The 17252-nt window shown below is 34.7% G+C and overlaps 1 protein-coding gene across 2 annotated transcripts in view; it reads left to right on the forward strand.

Moving 5' to 3' along the window:
* LOC142979635 (Ig-like and fibronectin type-III domain-containing protein 2) overlaps positions 1 to 17252 on the forward strand; it is a 183523-nt gene that overhangs the window by 122074 nt on the left and 44197 nt on the right. For both annotated transcript variants that reach the window (XM_076124683.1, XM_076124684.1), the window contains exon 4: positions 1280 to 1349. In XM_076124683.1, coding sequence (XP_075980798.1) covers positions 1280 to 1349 — 70 coding nt within the window. The remainder of the gene's footprint in view (positions 1 to 1279; positions 1350 to 17252) is intronic.

Raw genomic sequence — 17252 nt, forward strand, 5'->3', positions numbered from 1 at the left:
CCTTGCCCAGCAGTGGGACAGTAATGGGTTAAATTTATTATTATTTTATTATTATACATTTACCTGTAGCAGACAACAATCTTGAAAATCCTTTGTTTGCATTAATCGTTTTAACATAACAGAAAAACATGTTACTTATATACCCACGCATAAAATACTTATATCTTGTGTATATCATACACACAAGATATATGTATTTTAATATATTTCTTCTACCTACGCCATTTTTATCAACTAGTTGACCGTGTGACTTTGCTCTTATGAGTATAATATTACGTCCTGCATGTCAGCTGTTAAAGAGTTTAATTTTATCTGAAGGTAGTCTATGTCAACTCCTGGGTCTTAGAATATCTCTGCCCTAGGTTTTGCTGTGAAAGAGTACCAGACAAATAGACATCCGTATTCATAATATTAGTAAGAGAATTACGCGACTATATAATATAATATAACACCCCTACTTAAATACGTACAGTGGATGATTATTGGAAACAAAAGTAAATATATTTCACTCCAATTCTTCGACTACCTCCAAGCCGAATTTCATAGCCATTGGCTTAGTAGATTAACCGTAAAATCGTCACATAAAGACAGACTATCGCATTTTTAATACATACATATATAAGTAAAGTAAGTATGCATAGTTACCTCCTACGCGTAGCTCGAATCAATTGATGAAAACATCTCACGTAGGCGTTTGCGGTAAAACCTTAATACATTGGCTTTAATCTCTTTGCTCCTGCGTGACCTTTGAACAAGTAGTGGGACATTTTCTGTTGTTAATGAATAGCGAATTTGGAAAAAGGATAAGCCGATGTCTACTTTTAGCAGCAGTTTTTAGGTGGTACATTAGTTTTATTCCCAAAGAGATGATCATAAATTAGTTAAATAGTTTTCTGGTCAAAGATAATTAGTCCGGGTGGGTTACTTACCTATCTCGATTGACAACCGTAAATTGGTTCTTTTCTAAAATTGTGGTGAGTAATATGTTATTTTCAAGCTACTATGTACAGCGTATATAAAATCAGCCAAATTGTCAAACACATATGCCGAGCTTGTAGTAACAAACTCTGACAATAGTTTGCCATTTAGCAATGTGAATTTATTATTATCGAAGTAAAGGTTCCGGAGCTCATTCTTGCTACAATCTTATCGTATTTTGTGCTTAAGTTGTTGAATTTTGTCTGAGAAAAAACTATTTTGTATTGTTGTAACTATTTCATAATTAAAATTATAAAAATGATATCGTTATGTATCTAATATTTATATTCTTTTGTTTCAGATGAGAGGGGTCACGTGGTGTATAGCGTTTCTGGCGCTCGGTGCCACCACGCTGGGACAGTCCACGGAAGGTATGTACCATCTACATAATAATACCTTAAACCCTTTGTATTATTAAAATGTATTCCTATTCCGAATATCATTAGCCTAGCCCTTTTTCCAAACTATGTTGAAGTCGGCTTCCAGTCTCACCGTATGCAGCTGAATATCAGTATTTCACATGGAGCGACTACCTATCTGACCTCCACAACCCAGTAAACGGGTTGTGGAGGTCAGATAGATTATAACACGATACTCTTTATTTCTAATCCAATAGTTGATACAAAAGACAAACACAAATTACTACTAGCCTAGGAACAGATCGTAGTGGATACCACATACTATTTCCTTGAAGTCATGCGCGGTTTTTGTTATATAGTGTGGTTACCAAGTGACCGCTGTTTGCAACCATCTCTTGCAATTTAAAAATGTTTTTCTTGGCTTTATATTTTATTAGGTGCAACTCTTTGGTATTTATGTTTCTTTACGCTGTATTGCTTCTGAAAATCTAGCACAAAAAATATAGTTTTATATTACAGTATTTCAATATTTGTGACTTAAATATGAATGTGGATAAAACAAGAGAAGTTTGCAAGATTCAAAGATTTTATTCGTCTGGTTGTATCTTGTAGTTTTAAGCCGTAATATTACAGTGGTCTTGTATAAGATGTTTGGATGTGAATGACGCGAAGGAACTTTCTAAGAATCGTAGCCAGTTGCATTCTTTGGTCTCTGTCTACCCCCATGGAAAGAATGCGTGTTCTATATGTATGTATGATAATATGTATGAATATATAAAAACAATCTTTCAAAACCACTCCTTTCTCCAATTACAGTACAGATCAATGGTAAAATAAAATGAGGCAGCCGATACCAATATGAGAACAGAGTTGCGTCGATATTTTCATTTCAGTCGAGTGAAGTGATTCGGAACAGGCATCGCTGCATTATTAAACGGGACATGCTCATACTACCAGAAATTATACTCGCTATTTACCATACGAATGTGTACAGCTTTCATTTTTAATGTTCAAGTTTAAATATGAATTGTGTTGAGGCAATTAGTTGATAGGGCAGCTATTTTTGTTAATTACTGGATAAAAATTACTTTGGAAATTAATTGGAGACTTTAATATAATTAATTTGAGACCGTTGGAGAAGTTTGGGGGAGACCTTTGCCCAACAATGGGACAGTATAGGTTAAAAAAAATAATAAAGAAAAAACAAGTTTAAACATCTATCTGTCTGTATAATATAAAATTTCTATAGATTATGCGCCAGAAAACAACATATGGAGGGAGTTGACCATATGTGAATTGTTCAAAGATATTTATGTGAGTATAAAAGAGGCTTGTTAATAAGACCACCGCGATATTTCTTAGAAAATGACATTATTTTACTATTGATGACTATTTTTTAATTATTGACAGAAGTTTACCATTAGACAAATACCGAGGGAGTTTTCTATATTATCTGCAGCATATTTTGTCGATAGCCGATAATAGAAGAAAATAACGCTATTAGTACATTACTTTCTCTTATATTACCTCGGACAATAGATACAAAGTTTCTACCACGTGTTTCCACATATAACCTTGATTTAACATAGATACCTTCGCTTTAACGCTGTTCACGGTTCTTCACGGCTGCTCCCATGGGTATAGAGGAAACAAGTAACTCCGTGGATTTTCCCCATTCATACATATTATCATACTCGATGTTACGGTAAAAGTTTCGATATAAGAGATAGAATATAATATTGGGACAGGTGTCTATTTGCAAACGGAGGACTTGTATGACAAGATGTATGAAAGAAATGTAGTAGGGGTGATTTATAGCATTTGGTGGTAAGTCATGAATTCATGATATTGGTTGTGATTGTGATTCGTGAATAAGTTATATGTGTGTGTGCATATTTGTCAAAATTTAATAAAGTTCATTGGCTGCTTACTGTTCTTGAAGAAATGATAGATATATCGGGAATGCCAAACTGTTTTATAAATTGCTACAGAATCAAATCAGCAGAAATAGTAGAACACAAACGTGTTTCATATGCATAAAAATGATTTTAAAATATGCTGATTTACACTAATAACAATACAATTGGGTTGTTGACTAAGTTAACGAAAAATTATTACACTCGTACTCTTAAAAGGTTCAACTAAAATGCTCAGACTATGTAGTTTTTTCGTAAATAATGTTGAAATTGTAATGATTACAGACTGAAACATTTCATTAGACACTCATTTGATATCAACGAAAATATGACACAGTGACGTCAATACGTCGAATTTCTATACTTAAATGTGTTTTTTGACGTTTCATAAAGAGTAACTGATTTGACTGGAAGGCAACTACCCTATTACGTAAAAAATTATTACTATACTAGCGTATACTAGCGTACTTTTTAAAAACAAACCGAGGACGATCATAACCGAAAGTCAAAGAAACCCATACATTTGGTCGGCTGCCAGCGCCATCTTACCAATATCACATGATTTAATACAGTTGCTCGCATAAATAACATACGGATCAAATATCTTTGGAACCACTATATTAGTCAGTAATACGCACGAATGGCGGTCAACGGGAAACAAAGCCAACTGGATTTGATTATTACAAAAGATTGATTACATACCAACTTTATTGGGAGTTGTTTACGCTACATAAATTGTCTGAAATGTATAACTTTTCTTGGAAAAATGTTTTTGTGGTTTGTAGGGTTACTAAATCGCCGAGTGTTTCACGCCTTGTGGTTAAGTATCAGTTAAATACGACTGATTACGAAGTCTCGTGTTCGAATCTCGGGTTGAGCAAAATGCTACTGGATTTTTCCCGCTTGGTCAGCGTGGTGGACTCAAAGCCTAACCCCTCCCTCGTTTGGGAGAAGACCCTTGCATAGAAGTGGGACAGTAATTAGTTAAAAAATAGATTTTAAAAATTAGTCCTTATAGTTACATGCCCGTTATATATATATGGCAATAGTCTTGCCTATTATTACGTGAAACGAAACGTGGATGATTTTCATACAACGCTGCTTACATCTTTGAGTATAGAGTTTCCACGCTATATACTAGGTGGTTATTAGCCTACTTTTTCACATAAATTAGATACTAATTTTGTTTGTGTGAATTAATATAGGTATATCAAATTATTTTAGTGACATAATAACTATTCCTATAATACCACATAATGGCAGTTTATTTTAGTAATTACTTTATAATGGATAGTTCACCACAATAGCAATACTAATAATATAATTATGGACATGATTTGATGGAACTCTATGAAACAGATATTATAAATGAATAGAGATAATATAAGATAAATATATCTAATACCATAACCAATATTAGTTGACTATGTTAAATGGTAAATGAATGTATTGATACATTCATTTACCCGTTGATACAATTTTATTAAAAACTAGTTGTGTCCAAAAGATTTTCTTGGGTGATTTTATTATTTTGCTTAGAACCTTCCGTAAAGTTAGCGTTGATTACAACCTTCCTTATTCATTAACATACTTGTAGCTATCATACACCTTAAGTTTTCTTTAGATCGGATTAGTAATTTTAGCAATGAGCTCGAGTAAAAATAAAAATCTCCTACTTTATTACGTTAAGCCCTCGTTCAATACATAGAAATAAGTTTTTTGACAGGCGTTTTAATAAATTTGATGGCACCATCAGCTGACTGTTTATAACCTGTGATACGTATGGTATAAATAGAAAATAAAGTACAAATTTCAACATCAAGCAAGGCCGGTGTATGCAGCTATCAATAAATATCGGAACAAACCAATAAACCGCCATACCGCGGTACTTTAACCTTTTGATTTTAAAATTAAAAGCATTTCGACCGACATGCTTCCATCAGAACGTAAATTAAAAGCACTATTGTTGGAAATCCATTAAAGTTCAAACTATAAATAGGCCTAGGATACAATAGGAGACAAATGTCCCGCGACACGTGTCGTAACGTTGTGTGATGTGAAGCTACATTGCTAGGCTTCAATCAACATGATACGGTTTGCTCAAAGCTTTGGACATAAGTCGCCAGATATCTCCAGAACGATTAGCACGATTTTCTACAGATGATGCTGTACCTCGATTCTCTACCACTATCGACTACCGACAACCGGCTAGCTATCGACATTTGACATTTAGAATGTACTGCCAAAATGTTTCCTACGACACCCGTCAGAGGCGCTGATCAGATTTTCATACAAAATTTCTCGATGACAGTTCGGTTGTCGGTAGTCGATAGTATTAGAGAATCGACCTACCGTAGTTTAAAAACAGTTTGACATTTAAAATGACTTAAGTAAATAAAATTCTTGAGGCAAACACTAGGTGCACTCGTCAGTTTTTTAAACATTTTTTTTCAATGCTAGCCTGTTGTTGGTAGTCGAAAACAGAAGGAAACTCGTTAGGCGATTTTCAACTGTCAGTACTATTGACTAACGAACATTTGAAATTAGTACTTACAACAACCGCTAGGGGCGCTGAACAGGTTTTCATATAAAAATTGTCTATAGTTAGCAAGTTGACGGGCTTTAGAAACTCACGCAACAGATCGCCTACACAATGTCATAGGACATTGTCTCTCTAGTGACTAGTGTATTTCTGACTTTACTTTGTCACTCATATATTGTTCGTGGGTTTTCCAAATTGATTTGTAGTTCTATAAGTGGAACCACAGTCCTTGAGTTATATTAATTAAATAGTTTCCGCTTCTAACTTTCCTGTGCACGTTTCATACGAGTAGATTGTTTAGTACAGGAAATTAATTGTGTTTTTGATAAGTCTTCCTTGTTACAATCTTAGCAGAAGATTATTTATTGGTGCACTGAAAGGTTTCCTATTGTTACGTTGCAAGCTGGACTTGCTAAAAAGTGCCTTAAAAGAAGAACTATCAAGTAACTCACTGCGATGTTATTTACCATCATGCCTGTCTTACTCGATTAGGAAATAAAGATAAATAATAAAAATACACTCACGTATCTTTATTTTTAACGTCACCTACAAGTTATTAGGTAGCGGACTAACAAGATTAACAAACTCTATATACTTTTAAGACATTTCAAGATAAATTGAATCAGTTTTCCCGTCCCAGGTATAGAATCTGGGATCTGGCTAAAAGCAGTAGTATACACTTTCTCCCAACACACAGAATGACTAGTTCAATCGGCAACTTAATTTTACATTATCTATACTAATATTATAAAGTTGAAGAGTTTGTTTGTTTGTTTGAATGCGCTAATCTCAGGAACTACAGGTCCGATTTGAAAAATTCTTTCCCATAGCCCATTAGATAGCCCATTTATCGAGGCTATAGGCTATATATCATCACGCTACGACCAATAGGAGCTGAGTATCAGTAAAAAATGTTACAAAAACGGGGGAAATTTTGACCCATTCTTTCAGTCAGCTAGTGTGGTATACGAGTAGATATCATTATCGATGTAGGAACCCCTTAAACAGCCTTCTTTCAGCTATAATGAGTGTCTAAATTAAGCCCTAAAATGCTCTTAATTTTACCGAGTGGCGTCCATACTACCTACGTAGTTTCACGTCGAAGTGCAAACACGAAATTCATCCGCCAGAGGGCGTGTTAGTCGCCAGATAAAGGCTTAAACTGAACTAGTTGGGTGCTCCGGACAAAGCTACTTTTGTTTATTTAGCAAACGAAAATGTACTGTAGGTAGCTCATCGTTCATTAACTCGGTTTAGTATTACTTAATTACTTTAAAAAGTGATTATTTCCATACTATTTTAAATCGCAAAGTTTATCCGTACGGGCGTTGTGTTCCCAAAACTAAACCAAACCGATTTCTAAACATGACAGGTTCTAATGTTTTATGATACTAAAACTATACTAAATTAAGGTAGCATCGTGCTGCGTAGCATATTTGATTTGTATCGTGAAACCTTCCATCAAAACGCGCTATTGCGTAATGTCAAATTTTGGTGAAACTTTGCAGTACTGTAGCTAACGTACCAGAATCACATGTTGGTTATCCTAATACTAGCTATTGCCTGTGGTTTTGTCCGTAACATAACATAAGTGATATAATAAGTACTACAGCCCACGTGAAGTCGTGGGCACAACCTACTAGTAAATATTACGTTTAAAAACTTAATTACAAACTATATCCAAAATTGCAGAGAAATCGCTTAAGCAATATGAAAAAAAGACATTTGAATTGATAACCACATTCTTACTGAAGTCGATTAACAACTTAAATACCACACGCACAAAAAGAGGCTCTAATCCTAAACCGAGCTTTAAATAGAACTAAACAGTGTTCACTAGTAAATCATATTAATGAACACAAACTGTAGCAAACGTTGTATGATTGAGCGCGCGATAATTAAATACGCGGTAATCGCTTTGTGATACTGAGATCACTGAACAATGTTCATGTAATGTTTCACTTACACTAATACTGGTTTGTACTCACGGCTTTGGTACAGGAAAATAGCTATACTGTTATTATAAGTGTGTAAGTCCGTCTGTTACGCTTTGATGAGTAAACAAGTAAAACTATAAACTATAAGTAAAATTATAGATTAGACGATCATCGATTTCTTTTTTACAATAATCAACTGTTACAACTCTTTGGTCTTTGCTTACCCCTATGGAAACAAGGTGGGATTGTATTTTCATATGTATATATGTATGTATCTATGTTTAAAGGCTGAAATGAGGGATGTTTTGTATGCGAGTAGAGCCGCGTGAGTCAACTACTCGTAATATAATTTAAGTTTAAATTTCGGGTATCGCGGAATTGCCTTTTCGTATGATATAAATCTCGAAATATGAAAGTTTAAAAGCTAGTTTCAACGTATTTGGAAACGTGCCATAAAAATTGTTTTTAAATCTGAACTATTTCAATTCTGGCAAATCTTTTAATATGGTGCGTTTATCCACGTATACCCCAGGAACTAAAGTGCTACCTGAATAGATGTGAAAATAACCTTTAAAAATGTTCCTCTTTCAACATGAATATTTTCAATACCTAAACTTTATCTTTTCCTATTGCTTTAAGGCAAGCACTAGAAACCGTAGTTACTAAAAGAGAACTTCAAATATTTACCTGACTACATTACTTATCAAAAACATCAAACATTTTACCACAAAAAGTTATCTCACGATTAAAAATTCCTTCTCAACCGCACTCAAGCCATTACAAAATTTAATTTCTATTTCTCGTTAACTAGATTTTGTGGAAATGTGTTTGAGCTTCCATCTTCCCGCGGCGCTGTCCGCTTGTAATTGTGCCGGAACTGGCACTTCCGTCGGTGCATTTCTCAGATGAAAAACTGTCTCCCTGCCGACGTATAGACGAGGTAAAACGTTCATTTTTCATTCAGTGAAGACTTGAAATCTTGGAGTTGTCATTGGGACAGTTTAATATAAGATGAAGTGAACCAGCTGTATGAATTGTAATATAAAATTGGAGTACGTATATCTGTAAGTAGACATCGGAGCTTGTGTGTTTATAAAGCTGTAGATATGGTAAAGGTGTATAGAATTTAGAATATAGAACATCAGTGACAGTCAGACTTACGCAGCTGACGATGGCCGGTTTTATACAACAACTTTATTGGAAAAAATACACTGATATACTCCTGTTTTTAAAAAAAGACAACTCTCGCACTAAGCATTACTCTTGTGTGCTCGCAGTGACTTTACAAACATACAAACAACGGCCACAAAGTACAACAAGACCCGAAACAGCTATTTGTGGACCACACAAATAGTGATCCAGTGTAAAAATCGTACCCTTGACCTCCAGACTTAACCACTTCGCCACGGAGGCCATAAAGAAATATTAATAATAATTTAGACGTTACACGCTAAAACTCTCTACTAAGTTGAAGGACTGTAAATTCTATATAATAATTTGTCCGATATTATCATAACACAGACCGAGTCTACCAGTAATCTCTTTACATCTCGCAACTGCCAGTGTCACGCAGTGTGCACTAGAAATTATTATGACATGGTGAAATTCATGCAATTCGACTGCGTCACAAAGGCTAGAGGATTTGGTCACTGTCCCTTTGTGCTACGAATTGTAAAACGTATTTTTCTATGGGAGTGAGCTGTGTAGATGAGTAGCGAAAATAAAGAGGGAAAGAGCTAATATGTATGTTGCTGTTTGTGCAATAGAAGCTAGATCAATTAATAGCAACTACATTTAATCTTTTTATTGCATTATTTTTCGATGTTGTGTTCGATGTTGCGATGTTGTGTTCGCCTTTTTAATGCTGGTTAATGCCATAGGTATTAAATCAAATAATTTAAAAACTAGCACATATTCATGCCACGCTAAATATTGACGCAGGGGGATAGACTTTTAAGTAATTTTACTGGATTTTTATTCTGAAATTGAAGGATGTTCCTGACACTCTTTGGTTACACTATTAAATTACTAACGGAATTAGAATGTGTTGAGTTCTTTAACACATTTTTGGGAGTATACGAAGTCCCAACCCACACTTGGTTAGTATGATACTCCTTACTTCATTCAGAGGCCCTTGCCCAGCAGTGGCTAATGGGTTTAAAAAATCAAATTCATCACTGACCACATTTAATCTAAAAATAGACATAAATTTAAATCCTTTAAAACAAAAGCAATGATTATACAAAGCTTGTATCCAAACATAAACAAACAGATCGATTATCGCTCAGTCTGTAATTATCGGCTTAATTTACGTCCAAACTGTAGCAAGGGGAGGCCATTTTGTTGCACCCATACCAGCGTACCCTTTTGATGTGCTAGTGCTTTCCCTAAATTAACACCCCTATAGAAAACAGCTTTGATACACCCTGTACAATTGTATTTAATTACAAATATACATCATGCTGTAGTCGTGGTATAGGGTGTGTAGAAATTGTCGTAATTTGTTTTGGTATGTTGATAGTGTGTTGTTATATGAAGTTGAAAGCTTGTAATAATTAAAATAGTAGATTTTTTATATTTTTACACTCAAACTTAACTAAAGATTTTTGTGTTAGTCTTTTTTTTCTCATAAGAAGAAATAATTATATCGATGCGACTTGATGCTTTTAGCATGTTAGAATTTACTATGTACTCTGTGAATTTCAATAAAGCTTAAGTATATTCATACTCGTGCGTAAAACGTTTTCGTTATAGGAAAAAAATATCCAAGAATAATAATCACATCCGCCAAAACGTAACAAATATATTTCTACAGCTGCTGTCCAATTTGCAGCAAAAAAACATTCTTTGACCGACATCTTCGGCAATAAGAACGCGATAAAACCTCAAAGGTCTTTAAATTGACAAAAGGGACTGTAAATCTGGCACACAATGGTAGAAAAATGATCATTCCTTAGACCGCGGCCAGAAGGGGCGAATTCACCGTGACGCGGTTCGCGCGAATACTTCATACTTCGCGCTCATACTTCGCGTCCACAAGCTTCGCGCAAGTTCAAATTACGCGCGACGTTTATAACTGCACATTTGGCGCAGCAGTTAACCGATTCGTTGCAACTTGCGTTTTCGTAAACTTCTAGCTGTGGCGGCAAACAAATATTTCGTGACACGCCTGTCGGGCCAACCGCCACAGAAGTTGATGACTCAATTTGAGCTAGTTATATGATATTTAAAAAAGACACGCCTCTCGTGTCATACGCCATATATAAAAGAATTGAATGGCACGCCTGTCGTGCCATCCGCAACGAATCGGTTAACGTGGTCACCTCGCCGCAATAACCGTGTGGCAGGTTCGAATCCTCCCTGGGACAAATATTTGTGTGACGAACACGAGCATTTGTTCTGAGCTTGATTGCAAATTTATTTAAAGAGTATGTATTTACAAGTTTAGTATGTTTATCAGTTATTTGGTTACCATAGTACAAGCTCTGTTTTGAATCAAATAACCGTGTGTGAGTTGTCCGATGATATTTATTTATATAAACTAAACTAGCTGACCCGCGCAATTTTGCTTCCGTCACATAAAAGAGAGTGGGTCAAATTTTTCCCCGTTTTTGTAACATTTTTTTACTGGTACTCTGCTCCTATTGGTCGTAGCGTGTTGATATATCGCCTATAACCTTCCTCGATAAATGGGCTAACTAACACTGAAAGAATTTTTCAAATCGGACCAGTAATTCCTGAGATTAGCGCGTTCAAACAAACAAACAAACTCTTCAGCTTTATAATATTAAGTAGATAAACACGAAAAATTGCAACTAATTCGCCTCTTCTGAACAAAGTCTTAGATTCAAGAAGACAAATGAGTGGTTGTAAGGAAGGGGGTTTTAGCAAATGAAATCTAGTCACAATACATCATTCCAATCTGCCGATATCTGACCTCTTTCAGTTTGGGGGAGATGTCGGCAAATAAAGTTAATGGATCTACCATTCTTGGAGATATACGGACCATTGAAGCTGCAAGCGATTTAATTAACTCGAACAATATGGAGTTAGATTAAACGTACATTATTTTATATTTGATGGCAATTTGTTCAATTTTACAAGACAAAACTAAGACTCTACTCAATTCTGGGAGGAGACAATAAGCAGTGGAAAAATAGTGCGATGTTTTTTCAGTTTTAAATACTATGTAACCTTAGTTATGTATGTTATAAATTATAATACGGCTTAACCAAAACAAAACGTAAAAAACATATTTCGCTCGTATCGCTTTTATCTCAAACATCTTTAAGACCAAACTCCCCAAAAATCTGAAAATCTAAACACTTAAGCCCTCTATTCTATTACCTCTATTACCTAGACAGGTTATAGACCTCGTTATAAAAAGTAGCAGGCCAAAAAAAAGCCCTTATAGAATAATAAAACCGTGTCACGTAGAGAAATTTCACTTAAAATTGAATGTAGCGGAACATAGCTGTCATATTTGTTACGTGACCATTACTTCTCGGTGTTTTTTGTGCGGCGTGCTTTTTATTACAAATTAGGTGCGACTCGTTAGTACTTACAGAGAATATTAATGACTGTAATATTTTGCTGAGTGTACGTTTTGAAGTTGCAAGTATTGATTCGATTGAAGTTTAAAACGAATGATTGTAGAGGAACTATTATAGAACTAGTCTTATTTTTGAAAACACTGAATACTTAAATTGTGCTCTTAGGTACTATCGAACCAACTGATTCATGACCCATTTTGCCGATAATTCGCTTGACACCGTCAAAACAGTAAGAATTTCGTCTCTATCGTCAAAATTGCACTTAGGACATTTTAAACATGCATACGACTGTGTTATGATGTATCTACGACTACATACAACTTTGACCTTTGTTATTACAGTGCGTAGATACGTTTTCGATAAATCACTCTTAATTTGAATGTAGAATGTAAATAGTCTAAACTCTTTTCACTACGAAAAAACCTATTTGTGTCAAATATCAAATAGCACGTCATTTAGAAATCTATGAAACGATTAGGGTAACCACTATAGTCATTGTCCATCATACAGTGATTACCAATGTTAAGGAATAATACGTTTATTTTAATTTCTAAAGTAACCAGTTCAAATTAATTGCGATTTATGTCACTTTTAGATTATTGGTAACATTTTTAATTTATAGAACTCATGTCCGACGTTTGTGCGACAGGTGTGTAGTTCGAAAAGAAAAAGTAAAAGTTTGTTGCAATATTTGTTAAGGATAACACATTTGAATTAACAGTATTCGCTAGTATTTCTGGTTTTTAAGTGTTTTATATTGAATTAGTATAAAGTTATTGAAACAAAGGACTGATGTTCTTTTGGAAATAATATTTAAGTTGCGTTTATAATAGAGTTTATGTCAATGTTTTACTAAATAAAGATCATATTGACCAAAAATGGTGTATCAATTCCTTAACCGGGTAATAACTATGCTGGTTACCCTATATTATTTAATTTCATAGTTACATTATTTCCTATAATGGCCGAATAAACCATGCCCTGAGTGGGTATCGAACCCACTCCTGACGCGTCGCAGTCGTAACATCAACCCACTACGCCACGGAGCCTGTTGAAAACGGTAGCAAAGCATTATTGTATTGACGCACAAATATTTGTCGCAATAATGACAGATAACAAATTCATCACCAAGGAAACGTAGGTTCAAGCCAATTTCGACCTACGTGTATATAGACGTGTTTTAGAAAATGAGCACATGGTGGGTCATGATTCAGTTTGTTCGATAGTACATAAAACATACAACTAAAATCCTAAAATCTGATTGCGATACAAAAAATATATTATTTCAAACCGAACTTTTGGTATCGGATACAATGGCAAAAACCACAGTCATGTGCTCAATAATCATTTTTGTCCCACTGCTTTAAATACCGAATAAGGGAAACACTCTTGAGTCCAGCATATAACGTTGTCGAGTTGAGAAACTTTAGATATATTCTAGAACTGTTTATAAAGACATCTCGGACTATTTTTCATCACGATATTTTTCGTTCACTCTTAAAAAAAGTACTAAAACCATCAATATCATTTCAATCTCATATCACAAAAGCTCAATATTCGTGGAACTAGCCGTCCGTGTGTACAAACAAAAGAACGTAGCAGACTCCGGCGAAATCTTTCATTTCTTATCTTGAAGAACACAGGCAGATATCAAAGCTATACGGATATGAGCTATTCTTTGTGTTGTGCACTCTACTTCCTACTGTTTCTCATGTTTTAGGTATTTATGCAGCTAATTGTGGATTGCAGACGATGTTTTTAAAGTTTGCTTTTTGTTTTTGATGTAGTGGTTTGTTTGTTGGACTTTGCAGAAGCGCTTCTTGCTTTTCTTTAAAACGATGGTTAACAAAGACATAAGTATTTGTTAAGTGATTGAACACACAAATTAAAAGTCTAAGATATTTAGATAGAGTGACAACAATATAATATGAATGCGACTGGTAAAGTACTACCCGAAAAACTCACCGATATTTATTCAGACGTGGTTAAACCGAGGCCAAAGAGTGCTACTTTACGTTAAAAACATTTTTATAAGCCAAACATTTTCATGTACATTTCTAGTTTAACCTCAAATTAATTATTAAAACCCGCAAATCCAAACTTCGCGAACTAGCCCGCCAAAAATTACGAAAAATTAAACATGGCGGCCGCCAGTGTTGCCAGTTAATTCACAAACATTCAGAATTTCCGCTGTAAAGCATGAGTTGCCGTGTAAAAATGGCAGCACGGGCCCAGGAGTTTTATTAAAGCGTTTAATGAAACCGGAGCTTACTCCATAATTTACATGCGGCATTCGCGATGCAGACCTACCCGACTATTAGATGCGCACATTGCACTTTTTACTTCAATTTGGAATTTTAATTTAGCTGGTTCAGGACGTACAGATTAAATTGTAGGATTTGGAAAACGCTAGAGTATTACTATGTGGACTCAAGGCCTAACCCTTGCCAGGCAGGACAGTAACAGGTTAGAAAAAAATTACTATGTGTGGTATGTTTGAATACATACAAACACACATAATGTCGGTTTTTCCATAGGGGTAGGCAGTGACCACAAAGAACGCTACTTGGTACGATCCTTACAAACTTCCCTTATCTCATTCATTTCCATACATCTTGTCATTAATTTTAATATAGTCACATTTAACATTTTCATAGTTTATGTCTGTGCCTGAGCAGCCATGATAGTTAATAAACGTCATATGATGTGAAGCTTGCATTCATATAAACTTTTCTGTTACAATTATTACTTTTTATTTCAAATATAGTTTTATTACATTAAGTTGGTGTTTCGTTTAATAAACTAAAACAACATTAACCTGTCACTATAAAAGAAATTTAATAACATTATTTTAAAATAACACGTTTTTGAGAAAAACTTTGAAATAATATCAGTTAAGCAATTAAACTTTATTCTCGGATAAAACTATAACTGACTTATGTATTTTTTCAAAATACACTCTTCACATTGTCAAGAATAATAAAGCCCTTTAGTTAATAAAACTAAACTTTACAAACACAAGTATATAAAGGCAAACTTTATAAAAACTCAAATAAAATACCTATACAAAAAGTTTAATTGTTGCATAGAATGAAAAACAAACATTTTAGTACAATAAATTATAGTATTATCTTGAGTCAACTTGAATAAAAAGAGTAATTCTAGACAACGTATTAGTTTCTTATATTTACGCGAATGTTACATTTTATATTAATAATACTGACTATATTGCGGTATTTGTTATCACAAAATGTGGTATTGTTTATTATTAGTAGTAGAATTAAAAGGTTTTATAACGTTAAAACAAATTTGGACTAACGACATTGCGAACGCCAAATGACCCATGAGTTTCCATCAATATTTCTATATGTATTCGTACACCAAACCCATATTGCTATAATGCTATATAATCAAAAATCGCATACTAAATTCAAGAGATAGTCACAACATGATGATGATTATGATCTATCCGACTGACTTCAGCCTTGGCGACCATTTCATCTCCTTATCAGTAGCGCGAATTTCCATAGTACGTAGTTACTATCGAGTACCGAGAGTTAGACATTTTAAAAGTACTGCAAAATTAGTCCTTATAACGCCCGCTAGAGGCGTTGATCAAGTTTTCATACAAAATTAGATAACTAGCCGATTATCAATAGTCGTTAGCAGTCAGTATCGCCTCTTACCCCCGGTTTCTGAGGTACATTTAGCGGCAGTCAATCTATTCAATAGCGTTAAAACTTATTCAAAGAAAACTCTATAGAATAGATAAACTACCGCTAATTATACTCAGAAACCGGGGGTTAGTCAATTGACTCAAGTCTGTATTTTAACACCTTCAAAATAATAACCCGCGAGTCGCCTGATATATAAGTCTATAGTACCGGAGTTAATAAGTGTGGAATGCGCTCTATCGTGGAAGATTTACGTTCAGGATTATCTTCACAGCCATCGTCACGTGAACAGGTTGTAAACTTAAGTACACATTACGAGCTTGTAATGGTATTCTTGAGAATAACCGAAGATGTGTTTGACTGTAGTACGACTGGAACATAGACTTGTAACAATTCTTGTAGCTTTCATCGTTCTTGTAGTCTTAAGACAGCTAATGAGATTTGCACTTGACAATAAGCTTAAGACTATAAAAACCTGCTTGCTGCCAATGATAGGTCAAACGCTAGGCCAACGGGTCAACATGCTCTTCGGGACACGGAGTCCACATTTGAATCCGGGCAATTCAATAAGAATTTCTTTACAGAAATGTAGAACTATTTAGTCCCGATTGGGGTACCAAACTATGACCTCTGTGTGGCAGTCTCATTCACTACCGTACCGCAGAGACAGCCCTTATGATATACGAATACTAAAATCAACCATTATACCTATGAAATATATAGTATGTATAGTTGAAGCGGGGATCAAACACAGTCTTTTTTTAAAAGTCCACACATTAGAGGCTGACATTGCTGGCTGGAATTTAGTTTTTTGCTCCTCTGCCTACTTTTTCCCGCAAAACAGGTGTGAAGATATGTAAAAGGTACTGTTGTATTGTGTATTCAGCTTTACAGTTTTATAAATATGGCCGCCGGTATTTGCGTAGGCAGTAAAATTACGACTAATGACTCCCTTTATTATAGTGTGAAGGTTAGATGTCAGATTGTGGAGGACTATTGTTAAAGTGCTTTAGTTGATTGTTTTCTAGGTTAGGGAGGTATAGGTGAAATGTTGTGTATAAGGGGTTGATAGATTTTTGTTTGTTTTGTTGTAAACGGCGTTTTAATTTAGGAAGGATATCTATCTGTCTGCCTATCTAAGAATAACATGGGTATCGCAGAAATGTAAAGATTGGTTATTGAACTCTGCAACTTACACGGTTCGTATGAGACTGAAAGTTATTTTGAGATACAAACGCACAAGGGCCAAATTGGCAGTTTGAAAATAAGATGTAGATATTGGCTATTTACAGA

This window comes from Anticarsia gemmatalis, chromosome 16, assembly GCF_050436995.1.
Source record: "Anticarsia gemmatalis isolate Benzon Research Colony breed Stoneville strain chromosome 16, ilAntGemm2 primary, whole genome shotgun sequence".
Classification (NCBI taxonomy): Eukaryota; Metazoa; Arthropoda; class Insecta; order Lepidoptera; family Erebidae; genus Anticarsia; species Anticarsia gemmatalis.